Source organism: Haliotis rubra, unplaced genomic scaffold (assembly GCF_003918875.1).
Source record: "Haliotis rubra isolate DU_JTF1 unplaced genomic scaffold, ASM391887v1 Scf60, whole genome shotgun sequence".
Classification (NCBI taxonomy): domain Eukaryota; kingdom Metazoa; phylum Mollusca; class Gastropoda; order Lepetellida; family Haliotidae; genus Haliotis; species Haliotis rubra.
The window spans coordinates 2,551,958-2,571,177 of record NW_025767302.1 but is presented as its reverse complement, the minus strand read 5'-3'; the positions used below and the strand labels follow the sequence as shown (position 1 = coordinate 2,571,177).

The window sequence follows — 19,220 nt, the reverse complement described above, 5'->3', positions numbered from 1 at the left end:
AACTGGGGCGGTGGGATAGCCTAGTGGGTAAGGTGTTCGCTCATCATGCCGAAGATCTGGGTTCGATTCCCCACATGGGTACAATGTGTGAAGCCCATTTCTGGTATCCCACACCATGATATTGCTGGAATATTGCTAAAAGCGGGATAAAAACTCACTCACTCCATGTTGAATTCCTGGTAATTCTCTTTGGCAAGCACTAGAATCAGCATATGTCATGGACCAATCGAAAGCACCAGCATACACACACTTGCTAAAGAAGTTCCATAATCTTGAATGCACGGTTGAACTGAATGGTACCTCACCACCAAGGTATCTGTGTCTACAAGTTTTAGAGATCTGATGTCAGTGTGTCCTTCAGCTAGCCGACACTGACATATATCCAGACTATTATCCATATATGTCGCGACATGCAATAAACTCTTGTCAAAACCTCCAGTAAAGCAAGAACAGAATAGAAACAAAGTGTTGATGACTGAGAAAATAATCAAATAAACGCAAGATCACATGGCCAAGTTGGCAATAAAGTTTGGCTTGATGTGTCTCCGGAGACATACTTCCTGTAGTTAAGACTCTGAAATTACAGCCATAATTGACAAGTACATAGACTCCCAATACCCTATAAACTAGCCTGGTATATGAGGAAATCAGTGCTCGCTTATTGTGAAAGCACATGAAAAGCCAGGTAATGAAATGTATGTCGCAAAGGGATGTATTACAACTTGACTACATGAAATGTACCCTTCGGGATTGGAAGTCCATGCTCTAATGGATTTGTTATATGTTCCGCATCCCTATGGGCCAGTGATTGGTCCGAGCAAGGAGTTGGAGATTCTTCAGGCTTTAAACTCTATGAATATAAATACCTCCATTACTATATGTGCTTATGGTTGTGTATATGTGAACATATTGGTTCGGATTGGTTATGTGCAGCAGGAACAGAGGTCAAAATGCAGTGTTTCTGTTGCTATGGTTATATCTTGATCGTCAACTTTTGGTTGTGTTATATATCATCAAAAACATGTCAGATGTTATGATATTGTTATTTTTCCCATAAATGTCCATAGTTACTATGTGACTTGACTGCCTGATTTGCATGATTTCTGTCAAAAACGTTGCTGGAATATTGCTAAAAGCGGCGTAAAACTTAGTGAGTCAGTCTGTCAAAAACACGACCATGCGTGCAGGTTGAAAACAAGGTATGGGTACAGGTGTGCAAGATCCTTCATTATAGGCTTTTGATAATGTAAAACTTAGTCAGTCAGTCTGTCAAAAACACGACCATGCGTGCAGGTTAAAAACAAGGTGTGGGTAAAGGTGTCCAAGATCCTTCATTATAGGCTTTTGATAATGTAAAACTTAATTTCTGAATTTTTACTCAATTTTGTAGAAAGAGGGGTGTAAATTCAAGTCCTTTACTCTTTTTCTTTTTCAGTTTTGTACAGGGTAAGGAACACAGAATATTACATCAGTAATTGTTTGGAGGATTAAGATTACAACTTTTTTTGGCCGCTCATGTTGATAAAAATTTGAATATGGTCACATAAAAGCTGAGTCTACCAGCCTTGTCTGTTGATTTTGAGTGACTGATGGACAAAAATATCTCTCAATGAAGGCAAGATACTTTACAGATGGCAACTGCTCTATTATGTTACAGTGCTTTGTTTTGTTGTACACTCTTATACTGTGGTCAAGCAGAAACACTTGCTTCACCGACCGTGAAAAAGAAAGTGTCACATTGTAGTATAATTTAAAGGTTGTCGAAGAAAAAGTATCTTGCCTCTATTGTTCTTCACCCACCTAAATCTGCCAATCGAACAGATTGTACCAATGATTTTGTTTTGGGCATGAGACTGAAAACGCTTACTTCTTGTGCAATTTGTGGTAGTTGCAGACAGAACACTAGTAGGGCAGACAAGCTTTCCCTTTATTACGAACACCTGAAGTTATCACTTATCAGTATACCGTGATTCATTCATTTATTTTTCACCTATAATTTTCCTCTTATGCCCAATGGTTCACAGGGTACTTCAGACAGGTTATTAATGTTTTATGATAACATAAAAAACTCATGATGATGCAGGTTAGATCTTGTACTCAAAGATGAATATTTGAAGAAATGTACTTTCAATTGTGAAGTGTTTGTAATTTTGGCTTTTTCTATAAAAGTATCAAAATAGACCAGTTAGACAAATCATCAAGAAGTTATTGCCATGTTTTTCTGCTGCAATATCATACAACTGCCTACACGTGTTGAACAAGATATTTGGGTTTATTTTCAACAGGTGTTGAAACCTTTTCTTGCTGGCGTTGTCATTTGTTGTTCTTGTTGACCCGATAGATACAGAAGGGACAGACTAACTTCAACCTTGACAAGGACTCCCAGTAAGCTAACTGTTTACAGTTTCCTATTTCAAAGGTAAACCCCCCGAAACTGCTTGTGTGCCGGTACAAAAGTGAAGCTTTACTTTGGAGTGGAAGTCAGGCATGTCCAATGGCAGGTTTATCACCCTGAGCTTCATCTTTGTCAGTTGTGGAACAATATCAGGAGGGGGTTGGCTTTATGAAGATGAAACGTCCCCACCAAAACCACACTGTTCAGAAAAGACTTGATGAAGACTGACAACTGGATACCCCTAACTGAGTGGCCTTTCAACATCAGATGAAGCTGGGGTGCTGGAATATGTTCGAGATCATAAACCGTGCAGTCATATCACACTTCCTATGATGTAGGATGTTTTTAGTGGTTGTCTTGTTCGTAATAAAACAGTAATGAATTTCGGAGTTTGATGTTGAAATACATTGAAAATCTTTGATTGATGTTGCGTACAGAATGCATTGGTTAACGTTTTGATCTTGAAGCGGATTACAGGATATAAACAATCTTTTAGATGTATCAGCCTTGTGGTATCCATGGAAAAATATATAAAATATAATTTGGTATAACATTTCTGTGAACTGATATAAATGTGTTCAATAATGACATATTTACAAACTGCTATAGATAATCTACAATATTACTCCCTGGAAAATAACAATAAGAATTCTAAACTTTTTTTAGTGATGGTCAAGTTTGCAGCAAGACAAGTTTGTCAGGCCTATGATATATTCTTGTATACATACTGAGGGATGACGATACTGATACAATATATACATGTATATGCAACAGGTGTAACTTTAAACCTTAATCCTACCTCACAGTGTTTATCAAATATTTACAAAGAACTTCTGGATCTTTGTCAAGATTGTCTGACATGAATATCTAGTAGTAAGGACAACAGGTTTTTGTCTGTCAGTGTCAGTTCTTAGGGAAATATTTTGATGTGATGCTGTGTCACATGTTGCATAATCAACCTACTTCCTTATTCTGAAAGCCATGTCTGTGATGGGGGTGCATAAAGTGTTAAATCTGCATATCCTGTGCATGCATGCTTTTATTACCCCCTGCATGTTGTAGCATGTCACTTTGTGATGAATGATAGCAGATTAAACAGAAGAATATCAATGTGTGAACCATATCATAAACAAGACTAGGTGTTTGTACAAAGGGTTCATTTGATTCAATTATAACCACATCTGCATCTAAACAAAACAGGCATGCACAAGCAGAACACAAGAAGCAAAACACAACAATCAGGGAACTATTAGACTTCAGCAATATATAATAATATGTGTGGAAAATACAATATACAATGCAGCCTTTGTATATATTTGCTTATATGAATTATGTAAAAGAGTTTCATGATGTTAAAGCCCATTCATTTTAATTAAAATCTAAGCATGCAGTAATGGAATTAGAAATAAGAATTCATCTTAAATATACATGTGCAATCAATGAAAGGATCATATTAATTTCTGTAATATTAATACAAGTTAGTGAAGATGAAGCTTGATAGATGATTGTGATGCCGCCATGTTGGTTCCGAACAGAAAAGATTACTCCAATGATATTTCCAACCCACTTTATTTCTCTTGAATACTGTAACATGTGAGCAACTTGTGTTTAACATTGAGATGTACATGGCAAATCAGAACAATCTACAATATATGGCATTGATTTGATGTTAAACATTTTACAAACATTTATGTTTTCAGTTCCTTGGTAAACAGCACATCACCTTACAAGTCTTTGGTATTCCAGTAGTAGAATTAATTCCATTTGCATTGTACATTTCTTAACTTATATATTATAACCTTCAAATGTGAATACTGAGGATTTCTGCATAAACATGTTGCATTGTATTGTTCACTTAACATATTCTTACTGATGCATTATACAAAAAAGGTTTGTTTTCAATACAACCAAAGGTTAGAATGGTGCAATTTGCATTGTAAATTTGGAGATTGTTGAAAAAGTAAATTGCATTATTTTTCATGAGAATGTTTGCAACATTATTTCATAATGGATAATGCTTGGGTTTCTTAAAGTTTTATCCAGTTTGGGATTGAATTCAAACAGTGTTGAAATTAAACTTTTTCACAAGATTGTTTTCGACAATGAATGTTCATGTCTTGAAAGTCAGTACAACTTAGTATTACATGTAACTGATTTCGAATTGGAAGATTTTCACCAGTGATTATTTAATACTGACTGTTAATTTTACAAAGGCATCACACGGTAGACATTTGGTGATTTGAAGGAATAGGGTTGGATTATTTAAAAACTTTAAACTTTTCTACAATTTAACAAAGCGGGTCACAAAGTTCAATAATCACATGTGCGAAAAACAAAGCAAAGGTAAACATAATACTTCCATTTATACAAGTGAAACACAACAAAACTCTATGTACAGTGTAAACAAGTAATTTCATTGTTGCACCTTATACTGTGAGCCATGGTTTGTAAAAATATGAGTCATCAAAAACACAGCGTAATAATGTAAAACCTTAAACACTAACATAAATGCTAGAATTGAGCACTTGTATGTATAGCATTTTTTGACAAACTACAACATCACAACAAAATATTATGAAACAAACACAAACTAAGAGGTTAAGATTATATTCACAAAGACATATATCTCTTGCTGAACTTCATCATGAGATAAGTAAATAAAATTGTTAAAAATAGTTTTCAACTAAAGGAAGCTGTTCAATAAATCCTCATATACATGTCTAAATGTTGGACAAGTTAAAAAGGAAATCCATTTGTTTGATTAGAAATGGAATCAATAGGTTCAGGAAATTGGGCATAAACTGATTGACTGAAAGTTAAAATATCTGAAGAGGATTTTGCCTGAGCCTTATAGCTTTTGGTCTGAAGGACAGTTACACCATATACCTATTTCTTGGTAGCATGCATAGAGGTGCAAATACAACATAATAAGGACACTTTCTAAAAGCAGCTTTAGGATTATCTGAAATGTTAGAAAAAGAAACGTCTTGAGGTGAATGGATCATTGTCATGTTTTCAATGCATGCAATCTTTCTGAGTATTCTCTGTTTGGAAGGTTTCTAAAGAATTTGCTTTACATCCAGTGACAATGCTGTAGCATGTTATTTGATTTGAAGTTTGTGTTTTTATGATGTATCAATAACTGTATCATGTGTTTGTTATCCTGGACCATCTTACTGTGAAGACATATGTCGAGATTGAAGTGTTGGTAACAGCCAGCGTAGAAAGCAACATGGCTGGTGGCATTACATGTTCAGACCCAGTCAGTGTAAGGTCATGCATGCCACTGAACCTATTGTCATGGCTTCAGTTTTAAAAGATATTCTGATTGGATATTTTGATGTTTCATCCACTCACTGAAACCATGAATTTGAATGTCATGAACTGATAACCATTGAAAGCATAGTGTAGTTGAAAAAAGTATGTTTTCAAAATAAATTTTGTATATCAACTTCATTGTAAAAAAACAAAATCATTTAAACTGAAGCAAAAATAAATGAATTAAACATTTGAGGAACCTCTGTTCTATTAGCAGTTAAGCTTTGTGAAATGGAAGTATTGCATAATACAATGTTATGGGGATACACTCTGTGATGGAATATTGAAAAAACATGGAGTAGTTTTAATTAACATGAATATGTTGAAACTGGTAGAATCAAGAATGAAATCATCAGAATCATGGCCATTTTTTTTTCTTGATAAACATGTCTCCATTCAGCAGTGAAGGACTTTTTTCAAAACAGCCATGACACACCTTTTTTTTAGCAAATGATGAAATAATGAAGGTAACATGACAATGTGATCTGGAATGTTTCTGAATAGTGCATGTGTGATGGAAATGATACCGTGGGATTATTAAAGTGAAAACAAAAAATATATACATGTCCAAAGGCAGTTCTCTGCTGTTCACATCATGAAAAAACATATCAGTTGGGTAACAAGTCAGATACTGTTTAATATGTCAGTGATTGGGCCTGTCTGCTAACTGGGCTTGTTATCATACAGTCTGCTAAATGCTAATTGTCATATGAATGTTGAATGAGTGAGTGTTTATATGTATAATGGTGAAGTAAGCAAAAGTCCTGAAACAAATGACGGATTGTGCCTTTAAGTGTTCAATAGTGAGTGAATGCAAATGTAGGATGTACCTTTAAGTGTTCAATAGTGAGTGAATGCAAATGTAGGATGTACCTTTAAGTGTTCAATAGTGAGTGAATGCAAATGTAAAATGTACCTTTAAGTGTTCAATAGTGAGTGAATGCAAATGTAGGATGTACCTTTAAGTGTTCAATAGTGAGTGAATGAAAATGTAGGATGTACCTTTAAGTGTTCAATAGTGAGTGAATGCAAATATAGAATGTCCTTTTAAGTGTTTAATAATGAGTTAATGCAAATATAAGATGTCCTTTTAAGTGTTTAATAGTGAGTGAATGCAAATATAGGATGTACTGTTAAGTGTTCAGTAGTGAATGAATGCAAATAAGGATGTCCTTTTAAGTGTTTAATAGTGAGTGAATGCAAATATAGGATGTACTTGCAAGTGTTTAATAGTGAGTGAATGCAAATATAGGTTGTAACTTTAAGTGTTTAATAGTAAGTGAATGCAAATATAAGTTGTAACTTTAAGTGTTAAATAGTGAGTGAATGCTAATATAGGATGTTACTTTTAGCGTTTAATAGTGAGTGAATGCAAATTTAGGATGTACCTTTAAGTGTTTAATAGTGAATGAATGCAAATATAGGATGTACCTTTAAGTGTTTAATAGTGAGTGAATGCAAATATAGGATGTACCTTTAAGTGTTCAATAGTGAGTGAATGCAAATATAGGATGTACTTTTAAGTGTTTAATAGTGAGTGAATTCAACTGTAGGATGTACCTTTAAGTGTTCAATAGTGAGTGAATGCAAATATAGGATGTACTTTTAAGTGTTTAATAGTAAGTGAATGCAGTTATATAATGCAGCCAGCAGTATTCAAGCTATTTCATCAGGACCATGCATGTGCAGATGTAGGTCAGAAGAGGTCACCAGTAACCCATACTTGATGTCAGAGGCTACTATACTTGCCTCAAGGGGCAACCAACAGAACTTGGTGGTCAGGCTACTGACGTGTTTCATCCATGTCATCATATCCCTTTTGCTTGATGCTCATGATGTTAATCACTGGATTGCCTGATCCAGATTTAATCATTTACAGACCACCATGATATAGCTGGAATATTTCTGACTGCAGCATTAAACAACAAACAAAACCAATCATGATGGTCACCATTGTGTCCATTAGCTCCTCTGACAGCAAGCAAGACATATTTAAACCTTCTAGTTTGACAGATTGTTGCTAAAGTGTGGTTAAGTTTGTACCTACAAATATTGACTTTTGTCAATATCCAAAGCATGTTAACTTCAAAGAGTCCTGAGAAAAAGTGTTTATTTAAAGGGGAATTGTCTTTGGAATTTGACTTCCATGTTTCTACCTTGACTGTGTTGTAAGGCAAGTTATTTTTGTATACAGCTCAAAAGAAGTTAAGGAACACCTATTTTATGGAGTTAATTTATCATGGAAGTAGGCATTACAACACACCTGTCTGTCTGTGTTTTTTAACTTGCTTTGAGGTTTGTGTTATTTGTTGTATATATATTTTGGATTTAAAGGTCAGACCAAAATTCTTGAAGGAATAGCTTGATCCCATTTCATGTGTCTTTAATTCAGTTTTGTTGTAAATGTTTAAATGTATTTTTATTCAATAAATGAATAGGGATTGGTGAACAAGATGTTATAGCTTATATTAAAAGAATAAAAGCAGAGTAAAAGAATTCATATTGTGATCGTTATTAATACAGTTATGTAAATATGTTTCGGAAGTAGCAATCCAAAGTTTTCACAAACACATTTTGAGAGAAAAAAACACGTTTATGAATATGCCTAAATAACAGAAATGTTTCGAAACATTTCCAACAATATATTTACAGATGACCATGACATAGTGACTACAAATCTTCAATCAGTGACGGATGGATTCACTTTGATGTGAATTATCAACAAATAGAATCTGTAGAGAACTGCTTTGACATGTACCAGGAATGTTGATAAACAGAATCATCTATTCACAGGTGTTGACAATGTCCTCTCTGGCCTATGTATAGCTCTGGCTGTGTTGGGCATATTCTCTGGGTTATTTGTGGCATTAAAATGTCAGCTTGCTTGTCAGGAAATCCTAGTTGGATGTATGTCCTACAAGTGTAGAGACTCGTGATTTTTTCCCCATGGCATTTCTTTGTGGGAATATTTAACATAGCATATTATATGGTCACAAATGGTATGCTTATTGCTTCTTATGAATGAATGAAATGTTCTTTTGATACAATTATTATTTTTCAGTTTGAATTTAAAATATTTGCAAAGTGTTATTTGTTATTAGGAAAAGCAATTCATGGCATACGTAATTTTCTGAGCATATTTTTTGTGAAAATGTTGCAGTATTTTCATGAATTTAAGCAAAGTTTTTCATGTAAAAAAAGAAAAATAATTTCAGGTTAGAAAGAAATTTTAATTTTAAATTTAGTTTTCAATGCCGAGACTATTCCCCAAACTCCTCATTCTAAGGCTGAAACTATAGACATGGATGTATTGAAAGTGTTTCTGCAATTAATAAGGATAATAATTTGTGAACTAATCCAGTTACCACAATATAATCTCTGATTGTACATATAGGCTCCATAGTAATTTTTGGATTATTGCTAAGTACAGGAATGGTACAACTCACGGCACAAACATCTAGGTAATATCAAAGTATGTAACAAAAGTAGCTAGCATCACGAAGGGCATTGTACATGTGTTAGAGGATATGTATGACACAATGATTTATTACCAAATATAAATCTATCTTGAAAGCACAATAATCCACAGGCACCGTATCTCCATCACAACTGTCTCTGTCTTAAAATATTGACCATTCTCTCCATTTATCATTGAACAACAGAACACCATTCCAACATCTCCCAGAACCATTAGCTAGTCAAAATGGTTTCCTTATCCACTCACGGCACACATAACATTCAAGTATCCCTTTGTAATACATCATCCAAACAAATATATTGCACATTCTGTATTTGTCTGTAAAATCACATTCCGCATCTTTACCAAGCGCTGTTTTATATCTGATGATGCTTAAGCATGTGTTTATGTGCAGCATATGTATAGCCTGTTTTATTCGTGGATAACAGTGTATTTGTAAATGTATTTTTATGTTTTATTGAATGTCATTCTTATGACAGCATACATATACAAATACTGATATATTTGTTGAGGCGCTAAGAAGAGTTATGCTTGAAATAATGCTCGACATTTGGATATAAATAAAACAATGGTAGGGAAACATTAAGAATAAACCACTGCTTTTGTAATGTAGTTTCTGGTGGATTTCCATGGAATCTTTGTAAAGCTCAACTGTATGTGTTTGAATAATGCTCATTAGTTCAGTCATCAACAATTCAATCATTGTTTTGGGGTGAGAAATTCTTACTTGATTGTTGTGAACATTAAAAACATGTTTATTTAAAGCTACTATGAAAAATATTTGTGTGGGTTTTTTTGGTTATGATTTATAATTTAACAAAACGGAACATGGCAGTGCCACCCAAATGAGTCCATGGCAGAAGAAAGATGGAGACCCTAGATAAGAACCAAATCCTGCCTCAATGCTTCAGTTAAGCTGCGTAATTTGAGTATTGTATGCAAGATATATGACCATAATCAAGTTAATATCGAGTTGCTGATATGCCAATATTGGTATAGTATAACACTATGTACGAATGTGAACATAATTACCCACTATAAATGTTTGAGTATTCGTAAAACAATATCTTTACTCGTCTTTATTTTCTGAGAGAATGCTGTCTTCACCTGTACATTCTCAGTGAATAATGCACAAATGTACAATGTCTCACACAAAAGTACAATGTCTTGCACAAATGTGCAATGTCTCAATTGCCAGAGCATTGTCCAGCTTTGATGAAAGTTCTTTGAAAGCTCAAGTTAAAGCTGTTTTAAACTAAACAGTCTCTCTTGAAAAATTGTGCTTTTCTAAAAATCCTTTCCATCAATATTGATTAGGTTTTGGTTGGCTTTGTAAATTAAACATAGAATCACATGTGACCATAAGTAATGTACTGTCAGTAAGTTAACCATGTACATTCAGGGTTTAAATTGTCTTGCATTTAACAAAAGCTCGTCCACTATCAGATAGCATTTGGAAACATGATTTTAGAATGTGTACTAAATAATTTGTTATTTGAATTAGTCATCCTTTAAATGCTTTCATGCTGAACCAATTATCTCTCATCAATCTGGGGACAGCATTGTGACCAAGTTATCTCAAATTTGAGACAATAAGCAGCCAAGCTACTCATAGTTTCTTTTGGATTCAACCAATGCATCTCTGTTGCTTGTTCTTTGTACACATCTCACTGTAATGAATATGTATGCTATTTCCGTATGATGTTCTATGTGAATGTGCTGGGTTTTTTGTTCTTTGATACAATGTTGAGTGATCCACTGTATATTCTGGAGTGATCTACTGTATACATTGTGGAGTGAGTGATCCCATGTATATCTTCTGGAGTGAGTGATCCCATGTATATCTTCTGGAGTGATCTACTTTATACATTGTGGAGTGTGTGGTCCACTGTATCCGGTGAGTGAGTCACTATGTATGTTTTAGAGAGAGTGATCCACTGTACCTGCTCAGCAGGAATTGTACATATCAGCCCATCTGTTGGTGCTAAACAAAATTTGGAAAAAAATAAGTAATACTTTCGTACATGGTATATCTGTTTATATCAATTCTTTCATGATTTCTGTCAAGTATGAAAGAAGCATTGTAAAAATACTTGTGACCTACAAAATGGCTGCGTTTCTTGGGTTATTCATGTTTGACAGTCAGAGAATATCGTGATAATGTCCACTTACTCTTTTTGACACACCTCATATCTCAGAGTGGATGTTTATGTTTGACTGTTAGAAATATGACATTAATAAATGCAGTGACATAAGGTTAGCAAGGCTTCCACCAAACCGTGTTGCAAGTACCTGTCTGGCCTTTTTGCCTTGAAGGTTTAAGTATTTCTTTGATGGACTTGAATTGTCACATTTGAACATGTTTCATTTTTAACACCTGTTAAAAACGAAACATGAACCTTGTGGGGTATGTATGTATCAAGGTGACCTAGAAACATGATAACTGTGTTGATGGTAAGAAGTTGAACTTGTCAGCAGCATTAAGTAAGGATTTAGTTATAATATTGAAAATTAAATATAATAAAGTTATTATTCAAAATACAACTGGTTATTTTGTAAATATGTCTAGTAATGTTAGTGTGGAGCCTCTTAATGGACTCAGTAATCTCACTGTTCTGATATGAACTTATCAACAGTCCAACATGCATTCATTCAGATTCTGTGTCCATTCAGCCAAGCTCACACTACCCAGTAGTGAATGTATCTCACTGAAGCATCCACCTCATGTAATCTCACTAGTTAGTGATGACCTTTCACCAGTAAGTACTCATTCTGCTTAAGCTGATAACGCGCTTCACTGCCATTTCAATTCATTCTGCAGAATATATTCTTGCCAATCTTTACACTACCTTTTCAAACATGTAGAAGATGTACCTATCTCCTGCACTGATCTCTGTGCTAGCTGTTTTACAGCATTGGAGACACCTGAGAGGTTCTTAGAATCTGCTAGGACCACGTTTGTTCACCTAGGGTCTCAAGAATGCCCAACAAACAGTCTTGAGACTGGGACAAGCAGGGCCTGGAAAACATCACCTGCACAAGTCCGCCTCTCTGGCACCCAGCTAGAAAAGAGTGACTTCTTCAGCTAGTTTAGCATGTGTCACCTTTTCTAGATCTGCTGCAGCAGTGTCCTGTGAGGTAGCAACCAGCTAAAGCAGAGAAGCATCAGCCACAAAGTGGTGATGTCAGAGAATGCCTCTAAAGAATGTCACTCTCCCTACAACTCTCCAACAACAGAAGTAATGGAGCATCTAGGTCTGATTTAGCATTGTCTATGTAGTTTTCGTTTTCAATGTAGTTTTCGTTTGGAACTAACTCTTCCTTTGGTAAATGGTTATCGAATAAGGGATGTCTATTATTGGTTTCTGGTTTATCATTTAGGGCCTTATTGGAATCATCAGTTGCTTCGCTATCATCTTTTGGAACTTCTGGTTTGGCATTTTCAACATTATCATTGGTATCCTTTTCAACCTTTTTGCCATTGCTAACATTATCACCATTTCTATTAGAACGATTTTGCTTTTCTTCTGCATCATGTTCTGCATCTTTTGCCTCATCAGCACTGTGACCTGTTTCAACATTGTTAACAAGAGCATCACTGCTGCTACTTTCAACATTGTTATCAAGCTTACCTTTGGTGGGTTTGTCAACCCTGTCATTTCTTACACTAACAGGTGCAACACTATTATCAGAGAAATTTGAGTCAGAAACAGGAGGTGAGTACCTGGAAATAGCAGCAGACTTGGTGACGACCCCAGAATCCCCTGTTGTTGAAGTTGTGTGGTTATTCTTGTTGGCCATCTTGACGTATTTATTGGCACCATTTTCCTTCTTCATCTTATCCATCTTGAATGTGTTTGAAAACGAATTAAAATTATCCAAGTTCTTGCGCAGCTTTGGGCAAAAGATTCGTACAAATGTCCGTCGAAACTTCTGTCCCAAAGCACAGTACAGAATGAAATTAACAGCACTGTTAAGATTCACAAGGAAATTCCGAATAATTGATAGAATTTTCCATCCAAATGAAGAATGGACAGCGTTTATATCAATAGCATAAGCCATATTGTATATAAGAGCTGGCACTTGAAAAAGCATGAACAGAAGAACAACCGATATCAACATAATTGTCACATTGTTTTCCCGAGATTGACGAACATTCATATCTTTCCTTTGTGCTTTAGAACGTCTGACAGCCAGTATGAGAAATGTGTTGAGCACCGCCAGTGACACAAGAGGAATAACACACATGACCAAAAAGTAGGACCAGCCGAAGTAGATCTTGTTGTACAATGGGTCTTTGTTGAACTCTGTTGGCATGATTATCATACAGGAGTCATTCGTTGGCGGATGAGTGAAAGCAAGCACTTGGTATTCAAGCCACCGGGGGATGTTGTAAAGAAGAGATACAAAACACACTCCTATTATCACCATTCTGGCTCGATTGATGGTGCACATGCCTGCTGCTTTCAGGGGATGACATACAGCAATATATCGCTCCACTGTGAAGGAAACAGTCAGCCATATTGTTATCATCTGTGCAACCAGCCCCAAAGGGTATATGAATGCCACAATGTAGGGGAACACCGTGTACTTGTACTCCTCCGTGAACTCCCCTAAACTGATGAGGAAGAAGGTGACCAAGAGGACGATGGAGTCCCAGATAGCCAGGGCCATAAGGAAGCAGTTTGTTGATGTCCTCATGGTCTTGTTTGTCAGAACAATGACCGTCAGCATATTGCCCACAAGTCCAAGGACAATGATGAGCAGTGTGATGACTCCATTCAGATAGAAGCTGAGGTCCACTTCCCATTGCTCCAGAGGTGGCTTAAACTTACAGAAATTGATAAGGGGTTGCACTGTTGTGTTGATGCCGCTGTTGTTCACCGAGGTGTAGTTTGGGAACAACACTGTCCCTGTCTCATTCATGGTCTGGTCTGGCCAGACAACAGTCTCCATCGACTCACTACTCATTGTAAAAGATTGGAACCCAAGGTCAGAAAGTTAGGACACAAGTGCAGGAGGTCAGCGTCGAAGACTCCTCAACATGGTCATCTGGTTTCTGTAGCCACAGCTGTAGTTGCACACACTTGGGCCAGCTTCATCCACACACTTGGGCCAGCTTCATCTGGAAAACAGAAAAGATTTATTTGAAAGTGAAAGGTTGAATATCCTCATTCTGTTATATAATTTACCACATAAAAGATGAGAGTCATCCCTGTACATCAGATAAAGTTAGCTTTAGAGCAGCCAATGCATGGATATTGCATCTTAAAAGCAAGGAAACGAATCTTAATGTCATCTCTCTTTTAACATTGTACATGGCTGAAAGAAATCAACTTCATTTCATCCCAACAAAAAATACATTTGGAAACTTTTCGTGAAGAGAAAATTCATAATTGGAAGAAAACTCTGAAAGAAAATTGACCTGAGAATATACTGTGTGCAAAGTGACCTCATGGACGATCATCCGTTAATAACGTTATAAACCAATGTTAATTTACATGACCTGTCTGTAAAGCAAACCAGAACAAAGCACATACACAATTCTTGTATTTGCAATACAAATATGTTTTTGTTCTGTTATTATTACATGTATTAATATTATCATCATCATTGATCATCATACAATGCTTGGCAGCCTAGAACTCCAGTACATGCCACCAGTCTGTGCTTTGACTTATGGTGATGCCAATTTGGTGACTGTGAAAAAAACCCATTCATTTTAAGCACTGAAGTAAGTTTGACATAGGGAGTCTTGATCCTGTAATTAAATGGCCACTTAACTGTCTTTCAATTTACTGGGCTTATTTTGGTTTAACTGCATGTCTATTCAACAGCCTACAGGGAACGTCCTCTCCAACTCTTTCTAGTAGATGTTAAGACAATGGGAATTGATTTCAGGTTCATCGGTTAGATGTCACTTGTAAGGTCACGTGCAACATCTCAAGTTAAAAAATTTAATTTGTAACATTTTTTCCCACTTAACCGTTTATTTCAGTCCAACCATTAATTTTGATTGTTAAACATCAATGAAGATGCAGTGATGATTTAAATTAAATGAATATGTGAAAATAAATGTTGAATCATAAATTTGAGGTGATCCCTTTCATGCCCACCATTGAAGGAGACTCGCTTCTGCAAGCTGGCTTGAAAATCAAGATCAAGGGGAGAGTCATTCAGACCTTATTTACAAAATGTGAAAAGTATGACAAGGAATTCAGATACATTTCTTGTTTTATGTAAAAAAAAGTTCTTGGAACAGTTATTTAATGTGGTTTTTGCTGTGAAACAAAATCAGAGCTGTACTGCCTATTGACATCATCAGTGAAACCTGGATATGATACTGCTGAACGCAAGTGTGAGATCTGACCCGTCCATGAGACGACCTCCTTTCAGACTCCTTCAATTCAAGGTATGAAAAGCTTGTTTTTATACAACAGCATTAGAGGTACAAAAAAAACACCTTGTGTGATATATAGTATTCTTTGAATGAAAAGTGCCATGGGGATATATTTTTCAGAATTAATTTGCCCTTATGATATACTCTTTAGATGCAAATTGCCCTGGGCCGATTTCTCAAAAGAAACTTAAGTTTTTACTCAAATATCAAACTGAGTTTGACAATTTTGAAACAGCTGAATTTTTAACTCAACTGCATTTTTTAAATAAAAAAATCCCAAACAACTTAAGTAATCTATCTACCAAACTAAATTGTCTACTATGTTTGAGTTTAATATCAATTTCAGTTCATTCTGGGAAATGCATTTCCCTGCGTTTTCTCAAATTTGAGTCAAAACTGACTGAAGTTTGTTTTGAGAAATCGGGGCCTGATGATATACTCTTCAGATGCAAATTGCCCTGATGGTACACTCTTTAGATGGAAATTGCCTTTATGCTATGCACTTCAGATACAAATTGCCCTCATGATACGCTCTTTAGATGGAAATTGCCTTTATGCTATACACTTCAGATACAAACTTGCCCTGATGATACAGTCTTTGGACAAAAATTAACCTGATGATACACTCTTTGGACAAAAAATTGCCCTGAGATATTGAAGATATTAAAGTTGAAGATATATGGTCCATCAAGGACATACATGTAAACAACTTAACTCTTTTATGAACTCTGATTGATGCAGACTTATATGAATTACCAGACATTCCTGTGTCAAGTATTTATCTGCCTCCAGAATTAAGCACCTGCAAGTGGAAGCATGCATCAGTGATGTACTAACAAGATAATGATGCACATGGTGCAGCCTTGATAATATGTCTACATTCAGCTTGTGTCCATCTTAGGAACACACCCAACAGGTAGTGTGTGAAGAGCAAACACGTCTGATCCATCATACTGAATCACACTTAAATAACACACCATGATCACAGTGCTTCGAGGCAAACTTCGACTTGTGAACACGTAACCTTTTCACATGTCAACTCCATTGAGATACATTCATTCTTTTCATCATAGAACATCCCATTCATAAGATGGACAAATATTTTCAAGATACAAATTATCAAAACAGGTCCAATTCATAATGATTTTTGATTCAAAAGACCTTAAATGTCCTTAAACGTCCTTCCCCGTGTCCCTGTCTTACCTTGTACCTATTCCAGTAAGACAATACTCCTTTGGTGCAAGGTATCCGATGACAGTCCCCTACCGTCATGAATGCCCAGATCACATCGGAGAAAGTTAGATTGATGCAACACTTGTAGTCATATTGTTCACATCAAGCGAGGCACTCCCCCATTCAAAGCTAGACCAGCGTCTCAGTGATAGCTTTGTTCACAGTTTACTAGTGCAGCTCAGGTTTACAGTCACCATCATCGTGCATGCAGCAAATCTTGATATGGGGTGACCAGATTCACGTTACTTTTATGCCTGTTCAGGGCTGATGAGCATCATCACATGGCCCTGGCTGGTAAGGTATGCCATCAAGGTTTTGTGTGACTGTCACTGTTTTCTGATTGTAAAGGGATATCTGTTCACTGCGGGACACTGTGGCAACTTAGTTGTGTGTTGCTATCATGTTATTGTCTTGTTCGTCACCGCACATTACGTGCCAATAGCATTGCCTCCTAGGTGCTTCAATCAGACAGCTTTTTCACTAGTTTCCATTTAATGGAATGAGCATTTTTTAAATTAAATTAAAGACCTTTACGACTAGTTTCCCAGAAGGCCAAAGGTTCTAGATTTGAATTATTTTGTTTCACTTCCTTCAAGCATTTTGAGGTGATTAATTGATTTATTCGTTTTTCTTCAAAAAGTTTTGGATCGGTTGTTACATTTGCTGAATCTATTTAGGATCATAATTAAAGGTAATGGTTTTAGCTGATGTTTTTTCCTTTTTGTTTTTCAGTGTTTCCATGAAAAATATTTTGACAGTCTATGTAGAAAACAGCTAGCCTTGCGGCTTGAAAACATTAACTTTTTACCATATGAAATGGATTTATAATAATTTAGTAATTTTCTACATTTTGTACAATCTATATAAGTTCATCTGGCTCTATGACATTTTGCTCAAGGAGCCCTGATAGTATCTTTGACATCCTTACAGTCGGTGAAGCCTGAAGTCACAGTATGACACACCTGACAGATACAAAACAGAGTTTCAGTGGCAACTAAACATGCAGAAACAGAGATGATATTAAACCTCACCACTTCTCGGCTTCCGGCGCTACACTCCAGACAACTTATAATATGTTTGCTGATCATTATCTGTACCATATATACCTAACAACAGATGCTATACATTTACAGTTGTGTGATGAGGCATTACGTTATGTTTAGAATTTCAGAGTGGTTGGTATTGACCCAAGGAAATGATTCAGAAAACTTGAACATGCCTCCTACAGGAAGTGGCTTTGTTTGAATATTTTACGGTTCACCTGAAGCAGTTAATGGGTACCCAGTAGGGGAGATGATTATGTTTATGTGAGACCTGACACTTAACAGACTGCTTGACTTGTATACTCCCCAAGAAGCTGAGAATGCAATCCCTCAAAATTTTAATGTCCTTTTAGCAGCACTCATTTGATCAGTGTAATGATGTTACAGCTTCCATTTAGGTTACTGATGCAGTTATGTAAGGAATGTAAATTTGTCTGGGGAATCCTTCTGTTGACTGGTACAAAAAATGTCATGTTTAATGGACAATCCGACAGTTCACTGATAGAAGAATGTTATGCATTCAAAACAATCCTTCAGGTGACTGCTACAATCATTTATATATTCTGTGCAATCCTTCAGTTGACCAGTACAGTCATATCAATATTGTCATTCATCGTGGGCAACCCTTCAGTTGACTGGTGCAGTCATAATGATATTGTCATTCATTATTCTGGGCAACCGTTACAGTCATATCAATATTGTCATTCATCGTGGGCAATCCTTCAGTTGACTGGCAAGTCATATCAAAATTGGCATTGATTATACTGGGCAACCCTTCAGTTGACTGGCAAGTCATATCAAAATTGGCATTCATTATACTGGGCAACCCTTCAGTTGACTGGCAAGTCATATCAATATTGCCATTCATTATACTGGGCAACCCTTCAGTTGACAGGTACAGTCATCAATATTGTCATGCATTATGCTGGGCAACTGTGTTTCTTTCTTAGTATTTTTACCTACTAATTGTCTGTCACTTTGAAAATTTCACACCATTTAAGAGCATATTTTCAATGTATGCTTCAATATTGCCTTGTTATGTGAAAGTGGTTACTAATGTTTGAGTAACATACCCTATGATCAGTATTGCAGTTCAAGATTTTCCTTGTTACGGAAACCAGTTTTCGCCACTGATTTACAGTGATCCAGTGATAAAACTGTCACTTCTGTTTTGCTTTTTACAAACAGTGCAATCAGTTTTGGCAGATAATTATGGCTGCTCTGGCGTTGATGTTTTATATTATCTATCATAAAAGCAGATAAAAGACAATATTCCTTTGGGAATTGTTTCATAAGAAGTAATGTATTAAAACAGACAAGAATCAAATGCCAATTTGACAACATGGCCTTTAA

General features: G+C 35.9%; 2 protein-coding genes across 5 annotated transcripts in view; one reads left to right on the top strand and one right to left on the bottom strand.

The window, feature by feature from the left end:
* The window catches only part of LOC124255454 (focadhesin-like), a 531,258-nt gene that overhangs the window by 69,751 nt on the left and 442,287 nt on the right, over positions 1–19,220 (top strand). The window lies entirely within an intron of this gene.
* Positions 1–19,220, bottom strand: part of LOC124255415 (FMRFamide receptor-like) — an 81,901-nt gene that overhangs the window by 49,045 nt on the left and 13,636 nt on the right. For 2 of the 4 annotated variants that reach the window (XM_046689333.1, XM_046689334.1), the window contains exon 2: positions 10,761–14,316. In XM_046689333.1, the coding sequence (XP_046545289.1) occupies positions 12,390–14,162 (1,773 nt within the window). In that variant the 5' untranslated portion in view covers positions 14,163–14,316 and the 3' untranslated portion in view covers positions 10,761–12,389. Of the gene's footprint in view, positions 1–10,760; positions 14,317–16,794; positions 16,982–19,220 lie in introns of those variants that run through there. The other 2 variants (XM_046689335.1, XR_006892683.1) reach the window with 2 other exon arrangements.